At 50.6% G+C, this 22,579-nt stretch overlaps 1 protein-coding gene across 3 annotated transcripts in view; it reads right to left on the bottom strand.

The window, feature by feature from the left end:
• Positions 1-22,579, bottom strand: part of LOC101071175 (laminin subunit alpha-3-like) — a 32,114-nt gene that overhangs the window by 1,613 nt on the left and 7,922 nt on the right. The window contains exons 8-71 of one of the 3 annotated variants that reach the window (XM_029830399.1): positions 22,091-22,209; positions 21,873-21,963; positions 21,355-21,486; positions 21,014-21,064; positions 20,892-20,939; positions 19,888-20,022; positions 19,677-19,811; positions 19,210-19,344; positions 18,760-18,812; positions 18,535-18,634; positions 18,157-18,209; positions 17,934-18,039; positions 17,639-17,738; positions 17,398-17,554; positions 16,731-16,869; positions 16,443-16,585; positions 16,211-16,314; positions 15,568-15,727; positions 15,255-15,418; positions 15,071-15,179; positions 14,895-14,992; positions 13,736-13,919; positions 13,517-13,643; positions 13,289-13,437; positions 12,811-12,926; positions 12,453-12,664; positions 12,168-12,372; positions 11,953-12,097; positions 11,731-11,871; positions 11,439-11,600; positions 11,203-11,304; positions 11,041-11,124; positions 10,721-10,951; positions 8,684-8,797; positions 8,164-8,282; positions 7,997-8,077; positions 7,818-7,918; positions 7,674-7,721; positions 7,445-7,596; positions 7,146-7,256; positions 6,952-7,063; positions 6,703-6,861; positions 6,432-6,628; positions 6,234-6,350; positions 5,899-6,053; positions 5,679-5,820; positions 5,502-5,601; positions 5,313-5,429; positions 5,062-5,232; positions 4,825-4,976; positions 4,540-4,740; positions 4,293-4,441; positions 4,033-4,195; positions 3,828-3,955; positions 3,571-3,715; positions 3,398-3,493; positions 3,163-3,320; positions 2,983-3,088; positions 2,766-2,906; positions 2,545-2,675; positions 2,337-2,468; positions 2,133-2,253; positions 355-485; positions 82-262 (exon numbers count right to left, since the gene is read on the bottom strand). In XM_029830399.1, the coding sequence (XP_029686259.1) occupies positions 82-262; positions 355-485; positions 2,133-2,253; positions 2,337-2,468; positions 2,545-2,675; positions 2,766-2,906; positions 2,983-3,088; positions 3,163-3,320; positions 3,398-3,493; positions 3,571-3,715; positions 3,828-3,955; positions 4,033-4,195; positions 4,293-4,441; positions 4,540-4,740; positions 4,825-4,976; positions 5,062-5,232; positions 5,313-5,429; positions 5,502-5,601; positions 5,679-5,820; positions 5,899-6,053; positions 6,234-6,350; positions 6,432-6,628; positions 6,703-6,861; positions 6,952-7,063; positions 7,146-7,256; positions 7,445-7,596; positions 7,674-7,721; positions 7,818-7,918; positions 7,997-8,077; positions 8,164-8,282; positions 8,684-8,797; positions 10,721-10,951; positions 11,041-11,124; positions 11,203-11,304; positions 11,439-11,600; positions 11,731-11,871; positions 11,953-12,097; positions 12,168-12,372; positions 12,453-12,664; positions 12,811-12,926; positions 13,289-13,437; positions 13,517-13,643; positions 13,736-13,919; positions 14,895-14,992; positions 15,071-15,179; positions 15,255-15,418; positions 15,568-15,727; positions 16,211-16,314; positions 16,443-16,585; positions 16,731-16,869; positions 17,398-17,554; positions 17,639-17,738; positions 17,934-18,039; positions 18,157-18,209; positions 18,535-18,634; positions 18,760-18,812; positions 19,210-19,344; positions 19,677-19,811; positions 19,888-20,022; positions 20,892-20,939; positions 21,014-21,064; positions 21,355-21,486; positions 21,873-21,963; positions 22,091-22,209 (8,321 nt within the window). Of the gene's footprint in view, positions 1-81; positions 263-354; positions 486-1,389; positions 1,786-2,132; positions 2,254-2,336; positions 2,469-2,544; positions 2,676-2,765; positions 2,907-2,982; positions 3,089-3,162; positions 3,321-3,397; positions 3,494-3,570; positions 3,716-3,827; positions 3,956-4,032; positions 4,196-4,292; positions 4,442-4,539; positions 4,741-4,824; positions 4,977-5,061; positions 5,233-5,312; positions 5,430-5,501; positions 5,602-5,678; positions 5,821-5,898; positions 6,054-6,233; positions 6,351-6,431; positions 6,629-6,702; positions 6,862-6,951; positions 7,064-7,145; positions 7,257-7,444; positions 7,597-7,673; positions 7,722-7,817; positions 7,919-7,996; positions 8,078-8,163; positions 8,283-8,683; positions 8,798-10,720; positions 10,952-11,040; positions 11,125-11,202; positions 11,305-11,438; positions 11,601-11,730; positions 11,872-11,952; positions 12,098-12,167; positions 12,373-12,452; positions 12,665-12,810; positions 12,927-13,288; positions 13,438-13,516; positions 13,644-13,735; positions 13,920-14,894; positions 14,993-15,070; positions 15,180-15,254; positions 15,419-15,567; positions 15,728-16,210; positions 16,315-16,442; positions 16,586-16,730; positions 16,870-17,397; positions 17,555-17,638; positions 17,739-17,933; positions 18,040-18,156; positions 18,210-18,534; positions 18,635-18,759; positions 18,813-19,209; positions 19,345-19,676; positions 19,812-19,887; positions 20,023-20,891; positions 20,940-21,013; positions 21,065-21,354; positions 21,487-21,872; positions 21,964-22,090; positions 22,210-22,579 lie in introns of those variants that run through there. The other 2 variants (XM_029830400.1, XM_011618783.2) reach the window with 2 other exon arrangements.

Raw genomic sequence — 22,579 nt, 5'->3', positions numbered from 1 at the left:
TACAGGTCAGCCACAATAGACACAAAAAAGCAACAGTGTTTTAAAGTAAATTCAAGGAGAGCAGATTAAGTTTCCACTGACCGTGTGCCATTTTCCATCGTTGTACTTCTCCCTGTTGAAGATCTCTTTCTCTTTGCCTACAGACAGCCTGATCCTGCCTTTGGACATGTATAAAGCGAGGTGAGCGCGCCCCCCTCTGGTAGTAGCGAAGAAGAGCAGGCCCTCAGCAGCTCGAGTCCTGACATCCAGAGAAATTTGTGGCCTGGAATAAATAATGATGATGATTAAATCATATCATTTAGAGTCTGACGTAACAGAGTAAGTGACCCAGGAAGGGTGCAGAGGGCAGCTCACCTGGGCTGCAGAACCTGCAGAGGAAGACTGAAGCTCAGGCTGCTGACAGACCCATACGTGCGATAAGCATGTTCAGCCATGGCTGGGGACACACAGGGGGACATTTCATCCATCCCCTGCATCAAGACATCCTGAAACAACACAGAAATGGACACACGCCATCACCAAATATGGATTATCTGAACCATCAACACTCTTGTTTTTAGAATTCCATTGAGAAAACATCTAAAATGTGTTTTATTCATAAAATTATTTTAAAATAGTACAACATGTGTCTGATTACATGTCTTTTATTTTATTTTTTTACAAATTGCCATCACTGATGTTTCCCCCCCCCCATCATCTGATCCATGGATCCATTTTTGCCATCAGAGAAAAGCAGCAAAGCTCTTCGGTCATGCAGCCAGACTGTTAGATAACATCCCAGCAGACACAGAGTTTATTGATGAGCTCCGCTCACACATGCAGGTTGCTCATGTGACCTGGGTTATTGTCGTTAGTCACACATGTGCAGATTTCAGAGGTGAACTTGTGACAGAAGATGATTAATCATGAAGGCACAGACATGGTTCACGTGTTCAGCACACACTGGCGCCACGGCACCGATTCTCAGAGGACCTGCAGGTGTTTCAACCGATTCCTGGACTTGTTTGAACTTGTGACGCAGACAGAATTCATCATTCAGGTAATGTGACGTGTCCGCCAGGCGTGATGAGGCCTCCTCCAGTCAGAGGCCTGAAGTTAGATGAATAATGGAGGGCATGCAGAGTCTGGAGGGATTTAACAGTCACGCTTTTGAGAGGACACAGCTGACGGTGGCTGTGGAGTCACATGATCACAGCAAATTAGGCACAATCTATTCTTAGAAGGCAAAAGCCTGATGAAAGTTGTGTCAGCTTCTGCCTCCACCATCTCTCTGCAGCCCCAGCTTCCATTGACACTCCCTAAATTCTTTACTTTGCTATTTAAAGATTAAAAAACACCTTTTGCTGCGTTATTAAAACCCAAAAAAAATAAAAAATCCAGATGCAGACCTTGATGTTTACTGAGTTTATTGTCATGATTTTACCTGGATTTCAAGGCTTTTTGTGTGAAATCATGAGCGTTCAGGTGGGATGACAGTGAGTTAGAGGGCGTGCTTGTGAACGACCGTTAGTAAGTGATTGATTACTGGGTTACATGAAAGAAGAGACAATGAGGATTATTCACAATTTCAGTGACTGTTTAAATACACAGACAGATACATTTAACCTTTAAATGTCTGGACTAGTGGTAAATGTTCATGCAACTTGTTTTTATTAAGGTACAGTGCAGATGAATGTGCACGTGCTTTCGAGCTACAGAGCATTGAGGTGCAAGCTGCCGGATTTTCACGTCAATATTAAATTCTTGTCAGCATCGGCAGGTCTTTGTCCTCCTTCTTCTTCATCTCTGGAAATAAGGCAGCAAAATATAACGTACGTATGTGAACAAGGACACACTGTTAATCAAACAGGTTAGAAACACAACTTCCTGGGAGCAATAAGTCATCGACTCGGCCCAGAAAACAGGCTACAACTGGTTGAACTCGAGTAAAGTCTGGTTTTTATTCTCATCTTCTCGTCATGGACGGCCTGTTTGGAAGCTAACGTGTCCGTGTATTAAATGCGACCTGTAATTTAATCAGAGGATGTTGAATGATGCGGCGCTGGTAGCTCAGCCTGTTGGGGTTCAATTATGTGGGAAACGACCAAAATGACCTGGCACCGGTGACGCGAGCGCAGACACGTTCAACAAACCTTTTTAGCGCCGCGGTCCCTCATGAGCTGAGCCGGGCTGTCTGCAGCACACACGTCCAGCAGCACGTCTCCAGAGGACACGAAGGTGCTGAAGTCCTCAGCCTTGTACAGGTTGTCAGGCCTGTCAGACAGGAGGAGGATGAAGACGCCGTGGTTGCAGCATTTTCCAGACGATCCCCAGCCGACAGGGCGGGAAGCACTTACCGCCTCGTGTAGAGGTTGGACATGCAGCCCTGGAACTGGTTCCTTCCCAGAAACAGGAGGCCACCGGTGTCAGGGACGGACGTTCCGCTCTCCTCCTGACCTTTATCTTCGTCATCGACGAGCAGCTCAATCCTGTTTGGAAGATTCCTCACGGCGTTAGCCTCGTCGGCTCTGCTAGATGTTTGTAATGTGTTCTTTTTAAACATACCTTCCAGCCCTCCTAGTCACAGTCAGGTAATGCCACTGGCCGTCATTGTACTGCTTGTTTGATTTCCACATTTTGTCATTGAAGTGGAGAACCACGTGGCCATTTTCCAATCGTAGATTCATCCCGTTAGCCTGACGCAGAGAAGAGCCAAACACATTTCAAACCCCAGTGCCGATGTCTGTCACGTGGCACCACCTTCCAAAGCAAACATGAGTGCCCACCGGCTGCTTGTCCTGCAGGAGCAGACCCCGGCTCTGCGTGCTCTTGAATCCCAGGGATACGGTGACATCTTTGTCCAGGCCGAGGCCTTTGAGGTCGGCCGACAGGGAGCTCTGCAGGTTGAACTCTGCTTTCCGGACCACCTGAGCGGCAGAAACATTCCTCTGTCAGCACCTGATGTGGTCCAGCTACGATGTGAATATCAGGAAAGTACCATACCAGGGACTGTTCGGGACAGCCTTTACTGACGCCCACTTGCTCAGTGACATCAACGTTCTTTAGATTAGTCAAGCATCCTTTGAATGGCCGCATGGTAATGTTGTCTCTGCAGGAGGCAGCCAGACTGCGTCAGCAAATGGGACTCAAACTACATAGAAGCCGAGGAAAATGAAGGGCTACCTCGTCCTCAGGTCTTCTGGGATACCGCCAATATAGGATTCCTTAAAGTCATCGTTCTTGTACGCCGCTTGGGCTGAGACGACTTCTTTACTGGCTAACTGGACAATCATTTTTCCCGGGAATGCACTGATGATCCGGACCTCCACCCAGTCTTCCTTCTGAGGGAAAGATAAGAAAAGGTGACCTTCATTTAAAAATGGAACGAGGGAAACTGAGCAAAAACACAGACTCTTACTGGGAAGATCTTCTGGTCACTGGTGGCTGGTTTGTCCAGCAGATTACTGCGGATGAACACGATGCCCTTCTCCACACTCACGGTGAAGTAATAGTCCTACGGTGAGACGGAAGAAAAGCCTTCAAACTCTGGCAAATGCACAAAAGGGATTCGGAGAGTGGCAGGTGGTTCACCTCACTGCCGAGGTACAGGATCAGGCCGTTTTCTGAACGAAACCGGAGCGCCATGCTGATGACCAGGGCCGGATTCCTTTTTTTAAGAAGCACTTTGCTGTATCCGGTTCCCTCGTAGTAGTTGGACGTCACTGGAGCCACATATCTGGAGATGAGGGAGAAAACATGTGAGACCTGTTTCTGTTCCCATTTAGACGACCTCATCACGGCCCGATCCAGCAGCTGGCGTAGGAACTCTGCTGGTATCGTCCAGCCACCTTTTGCAAGGAGTCTGCAAGTTGATCTTGTCCTTGGCTCGGAAGTTGTACAGACTGACGGCTTTGTCGTTAATGGAGAAGAACTCGATGCAGCCCTCGTACATGGGGTAATTGAGAGAAGCTGGAGGCTGAGGAGGAGGAAGAGAAGGGCATTAACTCTGCAGCCAGCTCAGCGGGGTCCCTTTCTGCATTAGGACCTGCTTACAGTGAAGTTGGCAGGGTAGCCTCCCACGTAGAAGACAACGTCACTAGGACTGAGATCCAGGAGGTTCTTGCTCCCCTCGCCTTGCTTGCGGCCCTCGATGGGTGGGATGGACTTGCCAGAGGTGATGTCTTTGGTGAGGGTCATCTGGGCATCCTGATAGATTCTATATTTGTATGAGGGGGAAAAAAAAGTTAGATCGATCTACCTGAGCACATGAATAATAAGAGAACAATAAAAAGATGCTGCAGGTTTGAGCTCACCTGTTCAGGTCCACCCTGTCGAACCTGGCGGGCTCGGATGGAGACGAGATGATGGGACCCGTCTCCATCTCATACTCCTGTCCATCCAGCTTGTACACGCCGTACAGCACATTATTCCTCACCATCATGCCGAGGTAGTTCTTAGAGGACTGTGAGACACCGTTGATTAAAACGTTCGAACCAGTGCACTTGATCTGGAAGTGTGTGTGTGTGTGTGTGTGTGTGTGTGTGTGTGTGTGTGTCTTACGTCTCTGCTGCCGAGGTACAAGACAAACATGTTGGCACTGCCCTGGTTCTGCCTGCGGCGGCGGCGGCGGCTCCCGTCCCCCCTGCCTTCGGGCCTCTGCAGCGACAGCGACATGGACGTGTATGCCTTCAGGTCCTCCAGATTTTTGGGCGGATGCAGCTCCACGTGACCCGCGCCGCTGAACTTCATCGGGATGGAAATCTGGCAAGTGGAGAAATCAGAGAAGGATGAGGACGAGAGGGTTGCCAGGCAGCCGGACAGGTGCCCCTGAGAGCGGGACCTCACCCTGTTAGCAGCATCTCGGGCTTGTTCAATGAGCTCCTTTATCTTCTTGATGTTTCCAGTTATGTTGTTAATCTGGGAGAACTGTGAGGTCAAGTTCTCCACCTCGGAGATCTTATCGTTCAGAGTGGGAATGCTTTTTAACAGGTCCTTGACTGCAAACAGGAGCGGCAGAAGTAAGCATGGAATCAAAGGGTTTATAAGGTAACACGGGTGTTAGAAAGAACTCCTAAATCTCACTGGACTGGTCCACATCAGTCAGGGCGTTGTTGAGGTTGCCGTCACCAGGAGCCACACTGATTTTGTCCAGTTCCTTTTTGATGGCGTCGAGTCTGTCCATGGTGTCACTGGCTGTCCCGTTGGCTGAAGCCGCCTTCCTCTTGGCTTCATCGAGCATATCTCTGATGTCATCTTCATCGAAGAACGACCGAGAGGAAGCGTGAGCTAAAAATATGTCCACGCACATTTAGCAAGAGGAGCTAATCCATTACCTCTCCTGATGTTGTTCAGCTGGTTCTGAGCATCCTCCAGGTTCTTCTGCAGGGCTTTCTTCTTCTTGTCAGCATCGATCAGGCGCTTATTTAGATTTCTGATGTCACTTGCAGCTTCTATTGAAGAACAAAAAGGAGTTAGTGACAGTTAGCTTTCCAGCTACATTAGAAGCAACAGTCCGATTTTACTTTTCAGGTCTTTTTCAGTTCTTTCTGCTTCGTTGAGGAGGTTGTTACTGTTGTCTTTCAGGTCTTTTGCTCTTTCTGTCAGCCTCTGGTCTTTGACGCTCTGTGAGAGAAAACGGTTGTTGTGACCCGATCGCCTCCAGTGCCATTTAAATACGCTAAAACACGCCTTTGACTTACATTCAGAGCTCTGTCCGCTGCTGTTTTGGCGTCATTGGCTGCAGCTTCAGCAGCATTAATCGCGTCCGTTATGTTCTTGTAGGCGTCGATGGCGTCCCTGGCGTTGCGGACCTCGGGACGACCGCTTGCGTTTCTCACAGAGCTGAAAAATAGGCCAGAAAACACTCGGCTAAGAAAACAGAACAATGGAAGATGAACTACTTCTACTCAAAAACCCTACTCCTCGAGCTCCTTGGCCAACTTGGAGAGGTTCCTGGCGTGTTCCTCGGCAGCCTCCACTATATCTTCCTTGGCCGCAGCTTTGGAAATCTCATTCACCTTCTTGGTCACTTCAGTCTTGGCTCCGTCCAGCTGTGCCGCCAGGCGCTCGTATTCCTGCCGTGAGAAGAGGAAACGCTATTCTAAAGATCGAGGATCCTTATCTGAGGGGGCGGCAGGTTGAGGCCCGACTGCTCGCTCGTGTAGGAACAAACACGGCATTTATCACAACATAGCAGCGTAACCTGCCAACACGCGCGATGGCGTGCAGCGGTTCAACGTGAAGGACGGCGGTACCGTTTTGCTGTCGTCGAGCATGTCCAGTAATTCCTTCGTCTTCTTCAGCTCATTTCTGGCCATGTCCATCTGGCCCCCCACCGTCTCCCGCTCCTCCTTCAGCTCTTGGACGCGTCTCTGCAGACAGCAAGCTCTCCCGTCACCGCTGCTCACGCACAGCTTCAGCAGGCGTCTGATTCTGATTTTGTGGCTTCAAACCTGCAGATCTGCCAGCGCCTGTCCGTTCAACCCGTTCTGCGTGTTGGCTTTTTTCACCAGATCCTTGGCGTCCTTCAGGGCCTGGTCCAGGTCCTTCAGCTTGGCTTCATATCCCTTTAATAGGTCCTGAAGTTTGTTTGCCGTCTCGTTGTTCTCATCGTACTGTCTGCTCACATTAGCCTTGATGTACTCCAGCACTAGAAAACAGAGGAGGCCAGTTTGCTTTAAGCAAAACAACTGTTTCAAAGACGGAATTCTGATGGAGACTTACATTTCTTTGCTTCATCGTTTTCCTTCTGGGCAGCTGTCTTCTGGGGGGTGAAGTTCCTCTTCTCCATCTCCTTCACCATCCTCTCAGCATCCCTGAACAGCTTCTCTGAGTCTTTGCTGGGCACCGTGGTGCCCGACTCCTTCAGCTTTTGCAGCAAATCTATGAAAACGCAACCAAATGCTCTCAGTGTCGTGATCAAAAAGCGCCCGAAACACTGAAAGACAACTAAATGCTGATGATTCCCCTCACCTTGGATTTTCTTGCGTAGCTTTTCCACCTCCGAGTCCAGATCTGCCGCCCTCTTGTGGGTCTTTTCAGCATTCGTCACCGCCCTGTCAGCATCAGCAGCGCTCTTCTCCACCTGAACACACACACGGCACCTTGCTGTGACACACCTGACTGCTTTCTTTTATGTGAACCTACTCTTTAGGAACACTCCATACCTTTTGTTTGAGAGCTTTGATGTCATCTGAAAGAACGCCCGTGTCCTTGTCCAACTGGTCGATTCTGGGCTTTTGGTTGTTGATGATGGAGGAGAACTTATTGACCAGATTCTGAAGAGGCAGAAACAAGTCGAGGTGGTGAACTCTGGCACTAGCTCGTGTCCACACATGTGCTATAGGACAAACTACGCCGTGATTGCTTATCAGCAGGATTCTTGAGCGTTTGAACCCACACACCTTCTGCAGCTGTGTGCAGAAGCATGGGCCCTGAATGAGTGATCTTGATCTTTTCAGGTTACCTTGGTGTCTGCCACGTTCTTCTCCAGCTTCTTCAGCCTGTCCTGAGCGGAGCGGCTGGCAGTGCTGTTACCCAGCTGGGCCTTGATCCTCTCCAGCTCATCGTCCAGCTTCTCCAAATCGTTGAGTAAAGTCTGGGCGCAATTGTCACACTCTGGCACAGGGCAAGAGAAGATGGCACGTCGTTATCACGCTCTGATTTTGGGTGGGCTCGGTTTTGGGTGGGCTCACCTTGGCAGTGCTCGTCTGTGTCTCCTGGTTCCAGTGTGTTCTTACAAACTGAGGAAACCATAAAACAAAGAAATTCGGGATCACTGACAGAATCCGCATGAGAAATTCACCTTTAACACTGAAATTCTGCGCCGAGGCGCTAACCTCCAGTCCTGGGATCACAGTTGTTGCCATTTCCGTTGCATTGGCAGGGCTGACATCTTCCTCCGGGCGCCAGAGGATCGCCAAAATAACCAGGAGCACAGCTGAAGGACACAAGATGAAATATTAAGAATCACCAACGTTCCAAAAGGTGCAACATGCAGCAAGGCCTCGACACTCACCTCTGACACCTGTCTCCGGTGTAGCCGTCTCTGCAGATGCACTGGAAGGCTCCAAAAACCTCTCTGCAACCTACTGCGAAGCTGCCAACAGAGGACGGAGGTTTCAAATGGAGGAGAAACGTCTGTAGAGGTATTTACAGCACAGCTGCTCACCGACTGGCACCCACCTGTTTGTGGAGACGCTGAATGGACACGGACAGACTCTACACGTCCCCCGAGCGCCGTCTCCATAGTAACCCTCTTTGCAGCGTTCGCATCGATCTCCCGCCGTGTTGTACCGACAGTTCTGAGAAATAGAGTGATGTCTTTATTACACCAAAAAGACCCAACACAGGATATTCAGAACAAAAGAACCCAACGCCATTCGGTTATTTTATTAAACACCAGTGTGTGTCTGTGTGTGTGTGTGTGTGTGTGTGTGTGTGTGTGCGCGCGTCCTGATCAGGTGCGTTTCCCAGCGCTCGGGTGGATCCGTGCACACGCAGGCCTGTTCGAGAGCCTTGCGTAACAAAGATTTTGGAAGGAAAAGGAACGAAAGGAAATCAAGAAGCAACCATCGCGTCGGCTGCGTCCACACAAATGACGCGTCGCTGTGGACCCTTGAGGTCAAAGGTCACAATAACATAGGAGCCAAATTAAGCAGCTGTTGCTCTGAAAATTCCGAATATCAAGGAAATTTTTCCTTACCAGGCATCTCCCCGTCTTATCTTCGCACTCTTCAGCGTGACCGTTGCACTCACAGGGCACGCAGCGGCCGGGGAAGGGCACGCTGTCCTCTCTGTAGTAACCAGGGGAACATCTCTGACAGGACAAACAAATAACCTGGATGTAAACAACTCATGCATGACTGTAAAGCCCACAAATGTGCAGAGTTGGTCTTCAGAGGCAATATTATAACTGCTGAGTTACAGAAACTGTCTTGTTAGTCTTTTGTAGCACAGTGCTTAAATATGACATCACATTAGCAGTTTAAAACCAGCAGCGTCTCTCCTATAAAGACCTCCGAGACTCTAGAGACTCTACCCTCAAATTCAGATTCGGTTTTTGCTTCATTAAGACTCTTATAAGCTCGTCTCCCAGCTCTTGCACAACGTGTGAGGACTTGCTGCCAGAGGAACCTGACCCGTGAGGAGAATGATTAACAGCTCGATCATTCCTTTCTCCCTTTCAGACAGCGTCAAGTCGAACTTCCAGACACGGAGCCACAACAGACCCGTCGTGTGTTTTTACCTGACTCTGACCACTGCCACCATTGTCATTGAGAGAGGGATAAACCACTTTCTGCCCTCTGTCGAACAGCGAGGGGTGGCGGACCCACTGGCCGCCGTCATCATTCACAGACGGATACTCGATCCTCTGGCTTCCCCGGTCGTGTCGTGCGGGATTCTGTGTCCGGTCATTCCATCCATAGGGTTGCCTGGGAAAACGGAGTCGCTGCCCTCTCTGGTGCGGCCTGGGGCCAGCGTAGCCGTGCTCCAACAAAGTCCAACACAGGAGCATCTGCAGCAATAGTCCCCTAACCGGCCACCTCCCCATGTGTGTATCCGACATTCCTAAAGTTTAGTCTGTGTGAAATAATGCTCCGCTCTCCCCGTCTCAGCCTCTTAAGCGCGCATACTCACCCCTGCATACGTGCACGCATGTGGAGGACACGCCCCATATCCTACCTGAGTCAGTACTGCCGCCCGGCGTGAGTGTATGCGAGTGCACAAGCACACACACGCAAGTGTTCACATGCTCTCCTGCATTTTCTCCCTCTTTCCCTCCATCAGCCCGAGATTAAAAACTCGGAGAAGAAGAGAACTCCACAAACAGAAGTGAAGAAAGGAAAAATCACAACAGTGTAAAGCTGCCGTGTTTATGTAAAGCACTGCGCGCGTGCACGTGTAGTACGGTGTACGCCGCTGTTTGCGTAACGGTACGAGACTCAGAGACAAGTCAGACCTCAGACACAAAACTCACACCTGAATCACGCAAACAGACAAAGGTGTGTCAGCTGGACTCTTGCCCTCACAGGCTCAGCAGAGTGTTTCAGGGTTGGACACACCCTGGGACGAGGTGAGGCGGCCTGTCATTCCGCCTCCAGACACAAAAAGTCTTCCTTTACGCTCCCCACCAGTTGGTGGGCGCCGAGGAACCGCGGCGTTACGATAAGCCTTTCATTTACAGTCGGAGGGAAAAAAAAGCTTGGGAGGATTTCTGCCCACTTTCTACCAGCTTCTGTGCACAGTCATGTGTGCACGAATCAGATTTGAGAAGCACAAACAGGCTCAGTCTAGTCAGCACCATTCCCAGGATAAAAAGGATTGGAGTGAGGCTTTTCCATAGCAACGACACCGCGTTTGTTTACATTACGTTTCTGGGATCTGTAGCCACGCCAGTGGTTTGGGCTATAAAATCACTAATATTATGTCTGCATGATTGTGCATCATATCCCAGCCTGGGGCGACTCTGTTTGGCTCTGCGGCTCTTCCAGTTGGATTTTTCCAGTGCGTTGTACCTGAGGCTTCTTCACTCAGGAATTTTTTTTTGTCTCAAAAGGGTGTGGAGCTGAGTTCAGGCGTGTCGAGACACCTTGTGAAAATGAGGAGATCTCAGTCCTTAGATGTCTTTTTCAACACCTCTCTCCACCCAGATCAGAGTCACCACTGACATCAGCTATATACCCAGACCAAGATGCTACATCGTTCTACGTGTTAATGTGCCAGGAGAAATGAGCCCCACCTCACAGGAGTCTCCGGTGTACTGGGGCGGACAGGAACACTGCTCCACTGTGTTTCCAGGACCTCCAGTCCCATCCCGAGTTGTCTCCTCCAGGCCCACCTCCCCTAAGCTCAGTCGCTGGCTCCGAGTGAAGTACAGAGCATTGATCCTGAGTCCAACCAGGTCAGCGAGGACCATCATCAGCTCCTCCCTGGAAACGGGCCTGTTGTTGATAGCGTGACGCCAGTTTCCCTGCGGATCACAGTAATGTCCATGAGCTTCAACATGATGATGGAAGTGGTGGGTAGAGTGTGAAGGAGATGTTGAAATGTTTGCTTCACCTCCAAGAGCTGAACTCTGCCCTGGTACAGCCGATCAGCAAGGGGGACCTGGGGGGCCACGTGGACCAGGGTCATACCCTGACCCTAGGGACAGATGGCGAGAAGGTTAATGAGCCGTCGTTCTGCTCAAGCGGTAAAGGGAGGTCTGGCAGCGTCACGCACGGTGAGCACGACGTCAGGTCTCCTGTCCATCAGGGTCATGCCCTCGCTTGGAATCCCAAAAGATTTGACCTGGTAGGTGAGGAAACCGCCGTAGGATGAAACCTGCGAGAAGGAAGAAGGGGAGAATGTGGGTCAAGGGCAGGGATCGTGGACCTGGAACAGAACCTGGACTCTGGCTAAACAATGGTGGCAAAGGTAAGAGTGGAGGGAACTCGATGTCACTCCATTTGGATTACCTTGTTCCCCAGATAGGAGGACGGCGCCACCCAGTGGAGAGTCTGGACTGTGGGTGAAAGCTCCTGGACGTCCGCCACCACCGTGTCACTGACCGGGTTCAGGACCGACGAAACCTCTTCCTGGTCAAGGCTTTCCAGGCGCCAGCCGTCCATGTCCACAAACTAATAACAGAGTTGGGTTATAATGATGCAGGTTTGCATCTCTGTCGCTCATATAAACACTTTATTCCAAATTCATCTCCTTTTTAAAAGAGGAAACAGCTGATTGTAGAAGCAGGAACAGAGGACACACCTTCCCCCTGCGGAGGCTGGAGCTCCGACACTGGTCAGTTGCTCCAAAGCAGAAGCAGCTGGTGCATCCGTGAGGGTTGGAGGGGTCAAAGTAGAAGCCGCCGTCCTTGCAGGCGTCACACTTGCTGCCGGCAACATTTTTCTGCAAACACGACAATGACGCCACTCAGAGCCTCGCGGACAAAAACGTCCACGAGGGGACAGGAGGACGAGAAGGAGTCACCTTGCAGAGACACCTCCCGCTGTCTGGGTGGCACACGTCCGGAGTGACGCCGTCGCGGTTACAGTTGCAAGGAAGACACTCGGGGAAGCGATAGTATCCCGCGGCGCAGCGGTCACAGCGGCGCCCGCTGATCCGAGGCTTGCAACTACACAAAAGCCAGACACAATGATCCAGAACCCGAGGCCACCTGCACACACTGATGTGCTTTCACACACTTGCACTGTCCCGTGAGGCGGTCGCAGTCGGGCCTCGTGGCGTCGTCGATTCCGGTCGGAGAGCATTCGCAGCCGTCGCAGCCCAGCAGGGGGTGATAGCTGAAAGTCTGGGCCTGGCACACGTCGCAGGACGGTTTCACCGTCTGAGGGGGGCAGATGCATTTCCCCGTCACCTCGTCGCACAGGCGACGGCCGCACTCGCACGCTGCAGACGGGAGAGAGGAGGCGTTTGAGGGAACGTCTACAGGCAGACAGAGGGAGGAGCGCTCGCGGAGCCGGGCTCACGTCTGCAGTAGGGGAAGCCGTAGTATCCCGAAGCGCACTTTGTGCACTGACGCCCGATGACGTGCGGTCGGCAGGCGCACTGTCCTCCAGCCGGATCGCAGCTCGACCCCTCGGACCCGGATCTGTGACAGTTGCAGGGCAGAGCGCCATCGTTGTAGGCCGCTGCCAGCGAGCGGGCGGAGTCTCTGCAGAACGGCGATGCGGATTTGGGGCTGAGGGAGAATAAAAGATGTTTTTCTTTAAATGCCATTTTCACAGCTAGATGGCACAATTTGTTCAGACTTGGGTCATTCCTTCACACACGCACACACACACACACACACACACACACACACACACAACCTGCATGGATACATACTCGATATGGAAGCCTTCGCTCCTGCACCGTTGGACGAAATCTGCAGATTTATCCACCAGCTTCTCTTTCAGGAGCTTCGGAGTGTAACTGCCCTCAGGAACCAGCAGGATATAATCCTAGAAAGACGCTATTGGTTATAAGGCACTGCAAAAACACACACTCTCTGGGTTCCTGTTTTGGCTGCAAAGGTGAAAGAACAACACTAGAGGGGAGGAACAAAATGTTTCTGCTTGACTCCAGAAGATGGAACCAGGTAGAAGAAAAAGCTGAGCCTGCTGCTGCCTCAAATCCTTTATAAAGCCGTGTTGAGCTATAAGGTAGAAAACAGTGCTTTCATTGTTGAAACTGACGTAACAAGAGGAGACGTAGGCAGAAACTCAACCTGGATCACGGCGCTATGAAACTGTTTCCCTCCAACCCATAAACTTTACTCAAAGAGGTTTTCTCGCTCCTGAGCGCCGCTGCCTCGACTACTGACCACAACAAGAGTCTTGTTTGGCGGCACCGTCACAGCGATGCTTGGCGCCTGCCAAGAATCCCCATCAAAGTCGAGGGCAGTTTGTCCATTGGTGAGCACGGCCTTCCTGCAGCCTGACACAGCAGGGCAGAATGATGCATTCAAGGACCCTGCAAAAGAGGTTAAACAAGGTTAGAGTTGACAAAATGGGAGGCAGGATGAGCACGCCACTTCCTCCAGAAAACTCACCCTTCCACTCTCGTCCCGCAGCCACGCGGACATCGACGGGGAAGGAGGCATGTTCAGGCTGGTGATAATGCATCAAGGCCACGTATCGGCCCCTGAGGGGCTCCTGGGGAGTGAAAGTAATCTCCGTCTTGGAGAAAGCATGAAGTCTTCAGTACCGAGCAGAGAAGCTGAAATGGAACATGAACAGCAGAGAAGAGGCTGCACCACGACTGGAATTACCTGAGGGAACTTCAGCAGGACGCCATCAGGACCGGGGACCACCGTCTGCCTTCTCCGTCTCCAGTTCACATCCTCCTGGCGTTGCGGAGAAGCAGCCGGTGCCGAGGACAGCTGTCCATCCCGTGCTGCATACAGGACCCGGGCCGACGCCGGCCTCTCGAACTGGCTCTGAATGCAGTGCCGACTGGCAACGTTCAACAGCAGAAAATGGCCGTTACCAAAAACTTGTGGATTGTGAAGGTTGTTGTGTAGAGGTGTTAATGCGGAGGGGTCAGTGACCAGTCAGAGGTTGTGACCAATGAAAAGACATTAATCTCCTGTAATCTCCCTTTTTTAAGCCATGAAACCCTCAGGAATCTCATTGAGTTCCGCCAGTGAGCAGTACTGCACATCAACTGTGCACTTCTGGGAGAATATTGAACATGTTTTTAAAGATCCTGCGTGGGTGCATTAATGGAAGGACGTCAGAGTGGAAGGACAAGGGGGGGGGGGGGCATTTTTAAATATAGTTGGAAAGTAATGAAAAGCATCTGTGAGGCTACAAAAAAACATTTATCAGGTGGTGAAAGAGAACTGGGAGAGCTTCAAATGACAGTACTTTCTAATGTCAGGCTTCGGCATGTCTGTGTGTAGATTCTAAATCCAAGTAAATGACTACGAGACACCGAGGGGAAGGATTTAAGAAATTCACAGTTGGAACTGTAACGTTTTTTGTGGCCATTCCTGGCAAAGGTCCCGAACTCTTCCCAGTACATCATTTAGTGAATGACAGGAGAGCACACTAGCCATTACACACACCTGAAACTGTCCCACCTAACCTGCTCATTATGTGCAGTGTACAAGTAAACTGTTCAGAAGTCAGAAGAGAAAGTGTGTGCGTGTGTGTGTGTGTGTGTGTGGGGGGGGGGGGGTTGAGAGTTCAGAAGCAGGTCCATCTCTCCAGAAGCATCTCAGATATCTAAAAGGCTGCAGGACCATTAGAGGTCAGATTAATGTTAATGTCCATGCTCTCCCTGTGACTTTAACAAACATCTCATGTCAATGGCTTCATCAGTGAATACCGATCAGATGGCTTGTATCTCTACCTCCAGCTCCCTGATGCTCTGCTGGAGTGCAGCAATATCAAATGAAAAGTGACGTTAAATGCCAAATTAAATACCTGTCTTCAGTGAAGCGTCCATGAGTGGAGACACAGAGCGGCTTTGGTTCCACATAGTCCATAGAGAACTCTTCTGCAGGGACTGCAGACACTTTGTACTGCAGAGCCAAACACACACAGCTCATAAGTCACTTTTTACTGGCGTCATGAAGGTTTTGGTGGAAATGCTCCCTCACCAGCAGGAAGGAAGTTGTTGATGTTTGCATGAGAACCTCCGTCTTGTGAGAGAGCTGCAGCACAGACACACGGTTGCTGGCGTCCAGGGCGACGCTCCGGCACAAGAAGCTGCAAGTGGCAGAGCACAGAGGCTGAGAGGCAACATCTACATGAATGAAGGAAGCGACTGGAGAGGTGTCTCACCTGTAGGTACAACTGTAAACGTTAGCACGTGCAGGGACGTACTCTCCTGACTGGTCACTGATGAGTATGTTGAGGTTTTGGGCAGCGTCCACCTCGCTGGCGTACTCCAAGATCAGGACATACGGCCCAGGACGGGCCACGCGCAGATTGAGTTGGAGGTTTGACTACAGAACACAAACATTCAAATCATTTTTCATTCATTTTCATCCCACCTAAACTGTATTTAGGCTGCAAAACCACAACCGAAGCAATCAAAGCCCAAAGTCTGGCCTGTAATAAAGTTAATAAAGCCTATACGGTGCTCCGACTGTACCTGTCTCCCACTGAGAACAGCCATCTCAGGGTGATCGGGGGTGGGACGCCGCACATGTGCTTGTCTGCGCCGCCTGCGCCTGCGGCGGCTGGAGAGCGTTCCTCGTGATCCCAGTGCTGAGCTGAAGCCGTCCAGGGGCACGTGCTTGTACAACAAACAGCTGCAAGACAAAAAAAACAAGAATATGACAGTTGAGAAGGGTGATGTGATGTTATAACACCATCTTTTGTGTTTAAAACCAGTATTTAGACACATCGAAAATAACGTTTTTTAATGATAACCCTGACTGGGGAGTGGTTGTTATGATTCCAGTGGACTGTTGGGGGCAGTAGAGGGACCCAAGAGTGCTCTTTCTACACGATCAAGCAAAACATGAGGTGAGATTGATTTTCTCTTCAACCTGGCATCTATCATACATGAAATGAAGACCATCTCCTCAGAGTTGATGTGCTAGAAGCAGTTAAATGGGTAAGTACTGGGTCAGAACATCTATAAACCCTCAGCTCCTGTGGGTGTCCATGGCTGCAGGGGGTCAGTAACGTGTGCACGCAACATCACCACGTGTGCACGCAACATCACCACGTGTGCACGCAACATCACCACGTGTGCACGCAAAAACACAGGAGAAACTTGGAGGATTTACTTTGCATCTCTGCTTGCTGTGGGCGAGTAAGTGCACGGCTGGGTGATCTGTTCCCGCAGCAGAGGGGCCTCGTAGTAATCCTGAGGAAGCAGCACTAAATAATCCTGTGGCACGAGAGAGACAGCGTGGCTTTCATTATGGGATACAACACAAAAAGAACGACGAGACACAAGGAGACGGACGATTTATTGCTCATTTAACAGTTTCGGTGGCGATTTCGGCGCCGACTCACCAGCAGGATCCCCTCGGCTCTTAAATGAACGATCCATTTCCCGGGAGTCAGTTCAAAGGGCTGGGCGAAGCCCTCTCCCGGGACAGTGAGGAAGGACGGGGAGGGGCTCTCCGGGAATATTACTTCCCTACTCTGATCGGACCCTGTGGGAACCCATGGGGACATTAGTGTGATGTCATGATGACCGAGAGCAGACGAGCACCACAAACATCTACGCAGACATTATTTGGTTGATGCGATGGCTGGTAGGTTAGACGTGATGTGACTGGATGTCAGTGGCGCCCTCACCTGCAGCGCCTCTGTTATCGGCAGCCCTGATGCTACCAGTCACTCCGGCGCCGCTCAGGTTAATGAAACGCAGAACCAGGCGAAACAAATGCGGGCCGCTGCCTCTGGGGTCAACATACACTGTTACTCTGACCTGACTCTGCAGGGACAGGGATGACACACGGCTGAGCGGTGGGATGGGGGAGCAGATTAGGTGTTAAATGGAGGGTTAAAGTTAATGCTGCATCAGGGTGGCAGATCAAACGGAGCGGGTTAATCAACAGACAGCGAGGAAAAGGCGAGGAGAGGGAGATAAAGCCAAAGGAATGCAGGCCCGTCACTTACAGTTACAGCAAGACTGAAAGCCAGCTTCATCCACCAGCAAGATCCGTGCTCTCACGTGCGCGTCTCCCTTTTGACGGGGAGTCGAGTAGCGTATTACAATATGGAAAGGGCCAGGAAAGCCGAGGGGAAGCGTTAGGATCACCTCTGGCTGAAGAGAGATAGCGTTATTGCTAAGACAGTCCACATTCCCGCATCAGCCTGTTGGTTGTGGTTGTGTTGTAAGCAGGAATAAGAGGGCAGAAGTAAAAGCCAACCAATCACAGAGAGGAAAGACTGGGAGGAAAGTAATAATAGTAAGATTTAATAGTGTATGAGGCAGAATGGGAGCGCTGGCTGTCCTAACCTGTGCAGGAGACATTACAGCATAACCTCTCCAGCTGAAATCTGGGAACTCCCGCTGGTTAAACCCAAAACGTACTGGTCTGGAATTGGGCGTGACGCCGTCCTCCATCTCAAACTTGAGATGATGGAGGGTGGGAAAGTAGTAGTTTGGTGCTGGCCTGACACAGTGGAGGAGCAGCAGTGTTAGAGGATAATTCTGGAGACACCTTCTGTTCTTTCAGATTGACTCTAACGTGTCTCACTCGCTGCACTGACGTCCGACCACATTGTCCCGACACCGACACTGTCCCGATGTCTCGTCACAGGACACGTCAACAGCTCCACCGACATCACACTGGCAATCTAGAGAGGAGGCAACGCTTGGGATGAAAGTCAGCACCACATTTTGTGCTGCATTTCTAAACATCCATCATGAGCAGACTTTAGATGTGGGACAGATGGATCAGGAGGCTGGAATATTCCCACGTGAAAGCGATGCCTCTGCTGGAGGCTGGCTGTAACTACATGTCACCTAAACGTGCACGGTGACCTTCTCACCTTGACAGCCAAAGTATTTCTTTTTCTGCAGCTGGAAGTAGCCGTCCTTACAGGTGTTGCAGGAACGTCCACAAGCGTTGGGCTTGCAGCGACACTGCCCACTTTTCTAGACAAAACACACAGAACCGTGATTGACGCAGGCCCTCGAAGCTCCACTGACTGTTTCAGGTGAATCACAGCTTGATGAACAGATGTGTATCACTAGCAGATGCAGGGTCCTCACCTGCTGACAGTCCCCAACACCACTCAGGGTTCCTTTTAAATCACACTGACATTCTGGCAGGGGAGAAAGAGGGAAAAGGTTGCGTCAACGCAGAGCTGGGCTGAGGCTGAATAGACTCTGATTACAGGGTTTTGTCAGACGTGAAGGTGAGACCCAGGAGCACAAAACCCTGCAATCTCCAGAGATCTCCACAGACGTACCACCGCAGCGCCTTTTCAAAGCCAGCGACAAAAACAGCCAAGCAGAGAAATCCCGGGATTATTCCAGGTTTTCTGCTGCTGACAAAGTTACGGACCTGCTAGCAGGTCAAGGAAATGGAGCAAAGCCAATAGACGCTATAATGAAGCGTTGGCCTGGCAGCAGATTCTCCTGTCTCACCTTTACACCCCTCAGGATTGACTACAGCCAGATCCCAGTAGAGAGGTTTGCACCTATCACACAGGGTTCCCTCTACGTTCTCCAGACAGCGGCAGGAGCCCTGAAACAACAAGCAGAGCGTGTGGATTCTTTAGATTTCCGGTCACAACCTAAACAAAACATGGCTACAAGTTTAGTGCTTCGTTTAGACTGTGATGGAGATTTAGCAGACAAAAAGTTAGGCACCGTTAGAGGATCGACGACCGCGCTTCCTGCTGAGTTGCACCCATGGATGGAGCCTGGAGGCAGAAAAGGAGCCGAAATCAGTCCAGACCTGGATGTGGCGGCCCACCGGTGCTCTACAGGCCGTCCTTGGGGTTTTCCAGCGTTAGCGAGGCATTAACGAGGCATTAACGAGGTACCTGTCTGTGGAGTGCTGCCCTATCAACTTGTTTTTGGTCCCTCATGCATAAATTCTGGGTTTTTCCTTCTCAATATTTGGTTTGGGTCGTTTATGTAGCCCCCCCCCCCCCCCCCCCCCGCCCCTCTGATATGTCTTAAAACAGGGTTTTTTTAGCATTATTTATTGTTGAATCCCACCAAACATCCCTGTCACATGATTCCAGATGGACAACTGCTGCAGATGTGACTCAAACTGACTTGGAGAAAGACGACTGTGGTTCATCCTGTGGTTACCTGAACACTGGGGGAAGCGGAGTCCAGAGGCGCACTGGTCACACTGCTGGCCCACCACCCCGGGGAGACACAGACACTGGCCCGACACTGGGTTACAGACGTTACCGTAGGAGCCCTCTGTGGAACACTGGCAGGCTGAGGATGGGAAACAATCTCATGTTTTATTATTAGGCTTCAGCAAATCTAAGATCTGAACAGATGAAATTGGCTCCTGTTTCCTGCAGTCAGTAATTCCCAATTGTCTATTTTTGGGAATATGATACCATAAAAGGAAGCTGTCCACATGTAACTCATGTTCCGGCTCCCTGATAATAAATCAACATGCCAACAAATGTTTTGTGTGGGAGAACGAGGACGTTTGCTCCGGAGTCGTGAGAAGAGGCCACAATAAACCCAGCCGAGCCGAGATCCCGCGTTTCCCACAGGAAACGTGTGACCAACCGCCCCGCGCACGGAGCGCCACTCACCGGCACATTCTGGGTATCCGTAGTAACCAGGTGCGCACTCCTCGCAGCTCTGTCCTCTGTAGTTGGGCAGACACACACACCGGCCGCTCGGACCGCACCTGCTGTCGGCCACTCCAGCGCCGCCACACACGCAGCCTGCGGGGGCGCGAGCGTGTTTGTGCATGTTCACAGCCTCTTTAAAGGATCACATGACTACCTCTGTCACACTCACCCTGGCAGGATGGGAAGGAGTGATGTCCTGGTTGGCAGCGGTCGCAGCGCTCCCCGGCGACCCCCCGGCGGCACAGGCAGCGGCCTGACGTGTCACACACCTCCCGCTCTGTCCCTCTGTAGTCACACACACACTCTGTGCACAAACATGAGGAATGTTCATTACAACCATGATTAAAAAGAATCCATCCTGTCGATCAATGATGCATCAGCGAGCATTTGTTGGTCTCCCCGTTATCGGCACCGTGTCCACCGATCTAAGAGGAGCCAGAGGAGTCTGAGACCAGATTCCAGAGTTATTCGCCCCGCGGCTGCACCAACGCATGAGAAATCTTCTTTTTCAAAGGCTGCTGATGAAATTCCATCTCTGTCCACTCAGAGGATGAAAGACATGTTCTGGAAATGAGCTAAAGAAAAGTTGTTTGGCTGCATTCTTCAGCAAATCCGAAGACATCAAGAGCCAAGGGCAAAGGGTCTTTGTGACAACAGAAATTCCATAATAATAATATAATCATGGGGCTTGAAGGAAAACAGAAGAGGGAATTTCAAACAAGATCCGCAACTAATAATAGACGGCTTAGATCTCGCTGAAAGGTCCCGATTGAGTGTTCGGAGACCATCTGAACTCACATCCCGCTGTCACACGTGATCGTTTAAGCAATGTTGCCGCCGAGGGAGAAGAGTCATGTTTGAAGACTACAAATGATCGTCCTTCTGTACAAACACGACATAGCGTGCATAGCGAGATGTGACTTATCTGACTGACCTCAGGTGTTCCTGCACAAACTTGCACCACTTTGTTGGCTTACATCTGTCCTAATTCTTTGCATTTGGCTCGAGTCTCTTGGTTTTCCTCAGATAAAAACAGCTTGTAGGCTGAACAAAGGCTCGATGGGCGAAGCGTGATTTAAAAGAAACCACCATTTCTTTTAAACACACTAAAAACAATAAGCAGCAGGTAGCGTCGCTGGTTCTGTGTAACAGTTCGGGGCCAGTTACACTCACGCTGACAGCTCGGTGAGCCAAAATATCCCGGAGGACAGGGGGAAGGTTCTGCGTGGTGGGAAAGAAACGTCAGCTGGGGGGATTTTTCTAAGAATTCATATGAAAAATACAGCAGAACTCACCAACAATTGGTCCTGCGGGGGATTTGGTGGATGTGGTGAACACAGGATATCCTGAGTGCAAAGAAACAACCCATCGCTGACCGTCAGCGTGCAGCTACAAGAGAACTCTCATGCATGTTTGCGTTATAAAAGCTAATTAAAGTCATTGCAGTTCACTTTTCACGTGCATTCCTGCTCTGAGACCTATAAAAGCTTGGTGTCACTCTGTTTTAAGTCAGCACAACTGCTGAATTGAGAAACGTGATCCTTATCTCTGCACCAAGCGTCCATAAACAGACCAAAATCAGACCCACTAAAAATAAATGCGTGCAACCTGTGTGATAAAACCAAACGCAACTCACGGATGCACTGAGGGTAGTAAATGTAACCATCGGCGCAGACGTCGCAGTTGTGGCCGGAAAATTGTGGCTTGCAGATGCACCTCCCGGAGCCCATTTCACACCCTGCCGTGGTCCTCTCGTCGCATCTGCAGGCTGATGAGGTCGTATTGTTGTTTATTTTCAACAGGCACCCGAACGAACACCACTGATTAGGAGGCTAGAGAGAAATCTGCCGCAGAGAGCTTGAAACCATCCATCAGGTAAAAATGAGAGGAGCCAGTAATCATCGGGTCGGAGGATTTTATGGCTTACGTTTCAAAGCGCCGAGGGCGCCCTCTGACAGGTAAACACAACTGTGGCCCATTTCTACAGCGAGCAGCAGCCTTGGACCATTAAAGCCGTGTCAACAATCGCAGACACCAACTACACAATAAGAAGATCCACGGTGCCGCTGAACTCTGACTTGCTCTGTGCATCTCATAGAAAAGGTGTCGGGCCTGTTAAAAGCTGTGGCAACAAGCTGTTAAACGTCAGCTCACGTATGCATCCAGATGGTGACTCGGGTGGCACCTGGAAAGGCCTGTAGAACCCCTGGATGCAGCGCTCACAGTTCACCCCGGCAGTGTTGTGCTACAGACAGAGACACGTGAGAATTCTGAAGCGGAACACGGACCATTCGCGTCCTTTTCAGCTCCCTTTTACGACAACCACACGCTCGCTGGCAGGAATCAGTCCAGACTTGACGTGCATTTCATACCTGACAGTTGGTGCACACGCCTCCTCCGTCGTACCTGCCGAAGGTGTCTAAACTTGCTCGATTCTTTTCCACCTCTGGGTCGTAAAAACAGTCTGAGGAATGGGAGAAACACTGGCAGGCTGTGGAGGGAAACCCCGAGACACCCACAGACAGACACGTTTTTAATAAGCCAGAAGACTCCTTTTGATTCCCACCCCCTCTGTTTGAACGCCTTAGACGTCTGGATCTCTGGATTTGGTATTACGAGGAACGATAAAACATCCTCCTCCTGTGTGCCCCCAATCAATGACTTCCTGTTTATGAGGGGTTCTGTGTTCTGCATCATCCTCCCCGTACCACAGTGATGACAGGCCAAAACAAACCGGCTATCCATGTTAGCTAGCAGAGCGGCCTCAGAAGACAAAACACAGTGGTTAGCTGCTGATCACACAGGAGGAATGTGTTCTGCAATACCATATCAGGGCATCTACGACGGAGCTTAAATATCAC

Source organism: Takifugu rubripes, chromosome 22 (assembly GCF_901000725.2).
Source record: "Takifugu rubripes chromosome 22, fTakRub1.2, whole genome shotgun sequence".
Lineage (NCBI taxonomy): Eukaryota > Metazoa > Chordata > Actinopteri > Tetraodontiformes > Tetraodontidae > Takifugu > Takifugu rubripes.
This window is presented reverse-complemented; position numbering and strand designations above follow the sequence as displayed.